Source organism: Bufo gargarizans, chromosome 7 (assembly GCF_014858855.1).
Source record: "Bufo gargarizans isolate SCDJY-AF-19 chromosome 7, ASM1485885v1, whole genome shotgun sequence".
Lineage (NCBI taxonomy): Eukaryota > Metazoa > Chordata > Amphibia > Anura > Bufonidae > Bufo > Bufo gargarizans.
This window is the reverse complement of record NC_058086.1, coordinates 7,918,385-7,927,512: the sequence shown is the minus strand read 5'-3', so window position 1 is coordinate 7,927,512 and position 9,128 is coordinate 7,918,385. Positions and strand designations below refer to the sequence as shown.

At 43.4% G+C, this 9,128-nt stretch overlaps 1 protein-coding gene across 1 annotated transcript in view; it reads right to left on the bottom strand.

The window, feature by feature from the left end:
- Positions 1-2,373: 2,373 nt before the first annotated feature.
- Positions 2,374-9,128, bottom strand: part of CSNK1E (casein kinase 1 epsilon) — a 51,517-nt gene continuing 44,762 nt past the window's right edge. The window contains exons 9-11 of the mRNA XM_044300936.1: positions 6,767-6,906; positions 5,585-5,646; positions 2,374-3,196 (exon numbers count right to left, since the gene is read on the bottom strand). Coding sequence (XP_044156871.1) covers positions 5,614-5,646; positions 6,767-6,906 — 173 coding nt within the window. The 3' untranslated portion in view covers positions 2,374-3,196; positions 5,585-5,613. The remainder of the gene's footprint in view (positions 3,197-5,584; positions 5,647-6,766; positions 6,907-9,128) is intronic.

The following is a 9,128-nucleotide window of genomic DNA, read 5'->3' as shown; positions in this document are numbered from 1 at the left end:
AAAAAAAAATACTCTCAGAATGGCCTGGATAAGTAAAAGCGCTTTAAAGTTATTCACACAAAATGACACTGGTCAGATTTGCAAAAAATGGCCTGGTCCTTAAAGTGAAATATGGCCATGTCTTTAAGGGGTTAAAAAACTCTCTGGTTGCTTTTGCAGTATGCTTTGGGTCATTGTCCATCTGCACTGTGAAGCGCCGTCCAATGAGTTCTGAAGCATTTGGCTAAATATATGCGCAGATAATATTGCCTGAAACACTTCAGAATTCATCCTGCTGCTTTTGTCAGCAGTCGCATCATCAATAAATACTAGAGAACCAGTTCCATTGGCAGCCATACATGCCCACGCCATGACACTACCACCACCATGCTTCACGGATGAGGTGGTATGCTTAGGATCATCAGCAGTTCCTTTCCTTCTCCATACTCTTCACTTCCCATCACTCAAGTTGATCTTGGTCTAGTCTGTCCATAGGAGGTTGTTCCAGAACTGTAAAGGCTTTTTTTAGATGTTGTTTGGCAAACTCTAATCTGGCCTTCCTGTTTTTGAGGCTCACCAATGGTTTACATCTTGTGGTGAACCCTCTGTATTCACTCTGGTGAGGTCTTCTCTTGATTGTTGACTTTGACACACATACACCTACCTCCTGGAGAGTGTTCTTTATCTGGCCAACTGTTGTGAAGGGTGATTTCTTCACCAGGGAAAGAATTATTCGGTCTTCCACCACAGTTGCTTTCCGTGGTCTTTTGGTGTTGCTGAGCTCACCGGTGCGTTCCTTCTTTTTAAGAATGTTCCAAACAGTTATTTTGGCTAATATTTTTGATATCTCTGATGGGTTTGTTTTGTTTTTTCAGCCTAATGATGGCTTGCTTCACTGATAGTGACAGCTCTTTGGATCTCATATTGAAAGTTGACAGCTACAGATTCCAATTGCAATTAGCACACTGGAAATGAACTCTGGACCTTTTATCTGCTCATTGTAATTGGGATAATGAGGGAATAACACACACCTGGCCATGGAAGAGCTGAGAAGCCAATTGCCCCATTACTTTTGGTCCCTTAAGTGGGAGGCACATAAGCAAAATTTTGTAATTCCTGCACCGTTCACCTGATTTGGATGTAAATGCCCTCAAATTAAAGCTGACAGTCTGCAGTTACAGCACATCTTGTTTGTTTTCATTTCAAATCCATTGTGGTGGTGTATAGAGCCAAAAATGTTAGAATTGTGTCGGTGTTCCAATATTTATGGACCTGACTATGTACATACATTTTTCCACACCAACTATATAATAAAAACATTAAAGAAAAACGCTTCCCAATTTATTGTACACAATCCTTGTAACATAGTTTACATCTGTCCATCCAGTTTGGTCTGTTATCCTGCAAGTTGATCCAGAGGAAGAATATAAAAAAAAAAAAAAAAAAAAAAAAAAAAAAAAAAAAATGTGAGGTAGAAGCCAAAAAAAATTCCTTCTCGACTCCAATCAGAATAACTCCCTGGATCAACGACCCCTCTCTAGTAACTATAACCTGTAATATTATTACACCCCAGAAATACATCCAGGCCCCTCTTGAATTCCTTTATTGTACTCACCATCACCACCTCCTCAGGCAGAGAGCTCCATAGTCTCACTGCTCTTACCGTAAAGAATCCTTGTCTATGTTTGTGTACAAACCTTCTTTCCTCCAGACGCAGAGGATGTCCCCTCGTCACAGTCACAGCCCGGGGATAAATAGATGATGGGATAGATCCCTGTACTGACCCCTGATATAGTTATACATAGTAATTAGATCTCCCCTCAGTCGTCTTTTTCTAATCTTTCAGGGTACTGTATCCTAGGTGAGCAAATTATTAACTTCGCCGTTAACATAAAAAAAAAAAAAAAAGTCAAGACACCTTTTAATCACTTCATCATTTTCTACTTTATTACCTCAAATTAACAAACACATTAAAGCTGAAAAAAGTCTATATTTACACAGGAAGTACAAAAACCCCCCCAAAAAGTTGTGTATCCCCTCCCCCCCAAAACTGGATTTTTTTTGCATTTTTTTTTAAAATTATAAAGTAATAAAAATTACCACAAATAAAAAAAAGAAAAAGAAAACGTAAATATATAGTAAATAAATTAGGAAACCAAACATTGTTAAATATTGAAACAGTTTGGAGGGTAAGAGTTACATGGCGCCATCTGGGGGTACAGATGGAGATTGTCCAGGAAATGGTGAGAAATAGGAGCTTCAAACATTCGGTATCCCACCGACCAGGACCGTCCCTACCATTTACAACCCTCGCTAAATATTGTATATGCACCTTCACAGTCTTCATCAGGAAAGTCGAAAAAGCAGCCATCTTAGTCTCTCGTTACTGTAGAAGGGCGGGGGAGGGGGGGTTCAGAATAATGTGCATTGGTATTTTTTTGTTTCAAAAAGAATTAGACCACAAGCCACTAGCAGCCACAGTGGGAGATACCCAACAATAAACCTACTACTAAAATACTATTAAACCTATAAATAAAACAGCCAGTAACAGCTGGGATCACCCACCGTTCAGGCAACTCTACCTTTTCCTCCAAAATCTGCATGGTTCTTTGGAGCAGGTGCATACTAAAAGCAAGCTAGGCCTCCACTGTGGAACAGCTTAGGGAATTAGGCAACGATCCTGCCCCTCTCCAGCCGTCAGTATTCGGTGACCTCTCGTGTCAGGAAGGCCCCATCTATCTCTCCTGTTGTTAAATCAGAGAAGGCTGGAAGGGGGAATAGCGCCCAACCCAGGCTACCGTACCTAGGAAAGGCTTCAGTCCTTTTTCCGCAGCTGGCTAAATCTTCTCATCTTTAAAGGTCATAGGAAAAAAAAATGTACAGCTAAAATCTTACATTTTGAAAAATGTAAAGTTCTTTTTTTTTTTTTTAGGGGGGTGGGTTTGGGGGAGGTAAGCTAAAAAATAAAAAGAATATATACAGTATATATCTATATGTAGTGTTCAGTTCAGAAGAAGCAGGAAGAACTTCTGCTGTCCCGGACTGCCAGTATATCTGGAAGGAAAGGGGAGAGGCAAATCCCTCCTTCACGCACAAAGTTCTTGTGTCTGCGGTGGAACCAGCATCTTCAGCATGGCTCTCTTCGTTGGCAGAAAATAAAAGTAAAAAAAATTAAATTCTGTCGTCTTTAAAAGAAAAATGAAATACAGTGAAGACACTGGAAAAGAAAGAAAAAAATGGTGTCAATATTATATCACATCATCCTTCATGTTTTCTTCTCTACCTGTGCCACAGTCTAAGGTCTCATGTACACGAGCACGTGCTCCATGCCCATATTGGAGACAGCAAACAACGGGTCCGCAATATATGGGCAGCAGGCGTGTGAACTTTGTATCACGGATGCGGACCCTCTGACTTGAATGGGTCCACAATCCCCAAGATGCTGAGGCACGGATTGGAAACACTAATGGATTTCAGTCAGTGCCTCTGCACTGCACAAAAAAAAAAACAAAAAAAAAAAAACAAAAAAAAAAACGCGGATCACAGACCCATTCAAGTGAATGGGTCTGCATCCACAAACTGCGTGCCCTTGGCCGGTACCCATGTATTGCAGACCACTATTTGCTGTCCACAGCATGGGGCACAAGCGCTCGTGTGCATGAGCCCTTAGGCCCCTTTCATCCAAGCATGAGGAAGGCATTTCCGGCTCCCATCTAGTCACACTGGAATGGAGAGCCGAGGCGACCCAGGCAGTGGCAGGGAATCAGTGAAGGTTGGGTACATGTTTTAATAGAGGTTGTGTCACTTCAGCAAATTGTATTTATCATGTAGAGAAAGTTAATACAGGGCACTTACTAATGTATTGTGATTGTCCATATTGCTTCCTTGGCTGAATTCATTTTTCCATCGCATTATACACTGCTTATTTCCCTACAGCACAGATACAAGGTGGCCAGGACAGGAGCTGCTGCGCATGCATGCCTATGTGAGCCCCCATGGTCCCAGCCGGCACCTTTTTCGTATAGTGTGCAAGCACGACCACCACTGCTGGATTGCAAGGTGGTTATAACACCTGGATATACGCCATGTATAAGCAATGGAAAAATGAATCAAGCCAGTAAAGGAAGCAATATGGACAATCACAGAACATTAGTAAGTGCCTTGTATTAACTTTCTCTACATAATAAATGCCACTTGCTGAAGTGAGACAGCCCCTTCAAGCCACCCCAACTCCACTGCCAATTTTTGCATCAGTGGAAAACCCCTTTAATAACCTGCATAAACTAAGCCTACTAGAAAGGTTAGGGTACTTTCACACTAGCGGCAGGACGGATCCGACAGGCTGTTCACCGCGTCGGATCTGTCCTGCTGCTATTTCGCAGTGCCCCAGACCGCCGGACTAAAAAGTTGGACATGCAGTACTTTTAGTCCGGCGGCCTCTCGCCGTGCTGCGCGGATCAGTCCTGCTGCTAGTGTGAAAGTAGCCTTACCCCCCATTTTTTTTTTCCTATATAAATCAGTTACTAAATCAATGTAATTTCCAGCATGAGTGGACTGAAAATCCTTTGCCTCAAGTGCAAGGGGTGATACTTTGTGGCTTCAAAATTATTTTCTTGTAAAATCTCTGCATGCAATAAACAGAATATAACAAGCCATCTCCTGAGGATATAGGAAGGCTGCAATCGTCTCAGGCAGTGACTGCAGCCTATTGTATGTGCACCTTCACATGGCTGTACAGTATATTTAGTCTGCATCATCTAAATATTTCTTGCCAGCAGGAACGGACTACATTGTAAGCAAGCAAACCAGGGCCAAATGAAAACTTCTTATCTGCCTGTCAGAATATGGAGGTTAAAGGGGTTGTCCCATTATAAAGATGTATTCCCTATGCACAGGATAGGGGATACATTCTTATTGGCTGGGCTCTGACCACTGGGACTTGCGGCAATCATAAGAATGGGGATCCCGTGTTCCCCGTTTTGATGAAGCAGCAGTCACGCATGCATTCTATTCATCTCTATAAGACTGGCGGAGATGGCAGTTTGCTTGCACACAGCCATCTCCAGCAGTCTCGTGAAGTTGAATAGAGCAGCAGTGCGTGCACATGTGTCATTCAGGGAAAACTGGGTCCATATTCTCATAATCGGTGTGGTCCCCAGTGGTCGGGCTCCCGTTGATCAGACACCTATCGTGTAGCTAAGGAGGCTTGCACATGGCTGGTGTTTGGGAGTTCAGTGCATTGGGGACCGCAATTTCCAAGGGCACCATCCGTGTGGCTGCCGCAACAGATCCAGACACATTTAACTTCAATGGGTCCGTGATCCATCCGCTCCGCACAAAAAAATTAGACTAAGTTCTATTTTTTTTGCTGTGCGGAGGCAAAAAAAACTCTGTAGTGCTTCCGTGCCTCCGATCTGTGGACCCATTCAAGTGAATGCAGGCAATACATGCAACGGCCGTGTGCATGAGGCCTAACGGAATACCCCTTTAATCCTTAAGCACAGTATAACCTCTTGACATACAAAGGTTGAAAATGTTTTTATTCATGTCACTGTTACAAGAGCCTTCTCATATCAGTTTTGCAGTAGGTTAAAAGGGATCTTACCTAAGCAAACATTGGTCCAGTGACAGCCTTCATTTTCCAAGATGGTCAAATGGTACGCTGGCCTAAAAATAAGACAACATCAATTACCAATAAGCTCCACAAGACGTGTGCAAGAATTCGTTAGGAGGTTTTCAACTGACATTTATTAAAGCTGAAAGGGTTTTATGCATCTAAATCCATAGGCACCCAGCAAACACGAACAGAATGTCCTCTGACCTCTATCCGGCTGCTACACATGTTGGTATAGCGTCTTTCAGCAATACGGAATAGTGTACACTGCTGTGCTATTTCTTGCAAAAATTAGGATGTACGCTGTCAGTCTACGATAACCTCGTGTGCACTGCTGAAGGCTTAGCCCAATTTATGACGAGGCGTACACCTCGTCAAATTGGGCACAGCATCTGGCAGTCCATGTGCCCACTGATATCTACACCAGCTCCCGGCTGACGTAGATTTGTTTTTATGCAAGAAAACCATAAAAGATGATAAATGTGGGTAAGTGGCGAAGGCGGACGAGACCTTTTCTACACAAACCCAGCAAGCTTTGCTCTGTAATGTACTACACTGTTCCTTCTTCAGAGGACACCTCCCTTCTCCAGGTTAGCTAGGAGGAGCAAGCCCTGTGAAACATTACAGCGCAGAGCATGCTGGGTCTGGTTAGAAAACCCAGCAGGAAGCTGATGAAAAAACAGGAAGTTCTGCATGTAAACATCCTGCCAGGAGCAGTGAGAATAGGGGAAGAATAGTGCTGGCATGAAAAATAGGTATATGGGTCACTCAAAAATAATAATAATAATAATTATAAATTTTGAACCCCCCCTAAGGATGGTTGTGAATATATTCAAAAAGTTTAGGATATGGATATATTTGTGACTTCTAGACAACTCATTACTTTTTGGATCCTTGGTCTCACAGGGTGTAAATTTATCAATTAGTCATGAAGGAAGGATCGCAGTCACAGCGCTTGAATGGAGGGTGTGAACAATGAGTATAACACTTATTTTTAATACTTTCAAATTTTTTGTTAAACCCAGACTATTCCCCCCCCCCAAAAAAGGGGGACATTGAGACCCAGAGTGTGATGAAACTAGTTAGTAGAGGTCCTGTGCTGCTTCTATGCAGGGTTTACAGCGTTTGTAGAAGGGGAAGATGTGACGCCGAGTCACACGAGGGCTGTCTCACCTGTGATGCTGAAATCCGTGACACTTCTTGTCGCCCTGTGAGATCCGAGGAAGAGACATTTGCTGGGGCTCCCCGATGTAACCTCATGCTGACCTTGCGTTCTCTGTCCACCCGTGAGATTGCCCGAGGAGAGGTGTTACCTTGAACAACAAGAGGCATTAAGAGAAATTATTAAAAGATCTGAATTCTGCATCTCATTTCAAGATTCAAATGTACCTGTTCCATCTCAAAACCAGTCCACTTGTAGACATTGGTAATGAGGCTAAGCTAATGTGTCTAGCTCAGCGTCAATAGGTTGCATTGGTGCCGAATCACCAGAATGATAATTTTTTCAGTTTGCCCTAAGGGAGTCTGGATGGAACTATGGCACCGCTTTAAACCATGAGGAGTCATGCAGACAACCATATCCATTTTGGGTTCTGCAAACTCTGCATACCAGCCATTTGCATGCCACATTTTCCCTAGAACTGGCTATTCTTCTCCGCAAATCTGCCAAGAATAGGACATGTTCTGTAATTTGCAGAATGGCCATATGGATGTAGATGGCATCTCTGGTTCCACTTGCAGGATAACAGGCTCAACTGGATGGACAGATGTCTTTTTACCGGCTTAGAAACTATGTTCCAATCGGTGTACTGTTGTTTTTTTTTTTGGTTGTTTTTTAACAGACCCATATAAATAAATGGTTCCGAGCGCAATCCGCCAAAAAATGTGTATTAACACAGATCAAAACTAGTCACATGCATAAAGGCCTTACTGAAATTTTAGCCATAGGGCCACAGTCAGCAATAAGGAAGCATGCTCGGATGTATACATCTTATTTTAGATTTTTAATTTTTAATTTTTCTTGTTTTATTTCAAGGTGTTGTCCAGCTTTTTATTTGTATTTTTTGTTCAGCCCCATGTCCTGCCACAACGATAAGAGTAGCATACTTACCCGCTCCTTGCCGCTTGGTTCCTTGGCTCCTTTAATCCACTGCTGCAGTCCAGTATCTCAACATCTGAAGTGGAGAGGGGTCATGTGTGCCACAGCAGCGGTGGCGAGTCCCCCAAGTGACATGCCGCTTAGAGGACTGCGGCCAGTCACTACCTGTAGTGGAATATGATCCCCGTCCACTCCGGAAGTTGACAAGCAGGGACCAGGTTTCAACCAACACAGCGGTGGACTGAAAGACCCCGGACCAAGCAGTGGGAGGCAGGCAGACAAGTATGTACTGTTCCACTGGGGAATGGTCCATCTTAAAAAGATGGACAATCCCTTTGAACCTGTCTTTTGTAGCATATTGCAATTCCTACAGTTTTTGTCCCAGTTTGTCACGTGTAACAGAAATCAGTGAGGGATCCTCAAGCAAAGACCCTGATAATTTTAAGAACACAGCTAGAAGAACTCAAATGAGCACAGTGGCCATTTGGCTTGAAGCCTCTTTTGCCTTTCCTTGGCCTTTATAGCAGGTCTATAGCGCTCACATAGCTAATCTTTCCTTTTTAATAAGTGCTTAAAAAAGTGCAAAGGGACTCAACTTCCAGCAGTCTAAGGGTCCATTCACACGTCCGTTTTTTGCGGAACAGATCAGGACCAGTTCTGGACCCATTCATTTTCAATGGGTCCTGGGAAAAAAAAAAATATATATATATATATATATTATCAATCAACACAATGTGTGCTGTCCGTTTCCGTTGTTCCGTATGTCCGATTAAATATAAAACTTGTCCTATTCTTTTCCGCAAAAATCGGATCCTGGTACAATACAAAGTCAATGGTTCCGCAAAAAACGGAAGACATTCGTATGTCATCAGTTTTATGCGGAATCCGTTCCTGGAAATTAAAGCCTGCCCACAGAAATCACTTATTCACTTTTTTTTTCAAATTTTTTTCCCAAGAAAATCCAAACAACTTTATTTGCTCTGTGAAATTTATACACGTTTCCGGTTTTTTGCGGATCCTCAAAAAACGGATGACATACGGAAACATTTTCAGGAATAACGGATCCGCAAAAAATGGACCGAAATTCGGGATATAGAAAAATACTGACGTGTGACTGTAGCCTAAGGGCTCTTTCACACTTGCAGCAGGACGGATCCGGCAGGCTGGTCTCCCTGTCGGATCCGTCCTTCCGCTGTGTCGCCGAGCCGCCGCTCCGTCCCCATTGACTATAATGGGGACGGGGGCTGAGCTCCGGCGCAGCACGGCGAAAGCCGCCGGACTAAAAAGTCGGACATGGCGGACTTTTTAGTCCGGCGGCTTTCGCCGTGCTGCGCCGGAGCTCAGCCCCCGTCCCCATTATAGTCAATGGGGACAGAGCGGCGGTCCGGCGAAACAGCGGATCCGTCCTGCCGCAAGTGTGAAAGAGCCCTTAGGCTA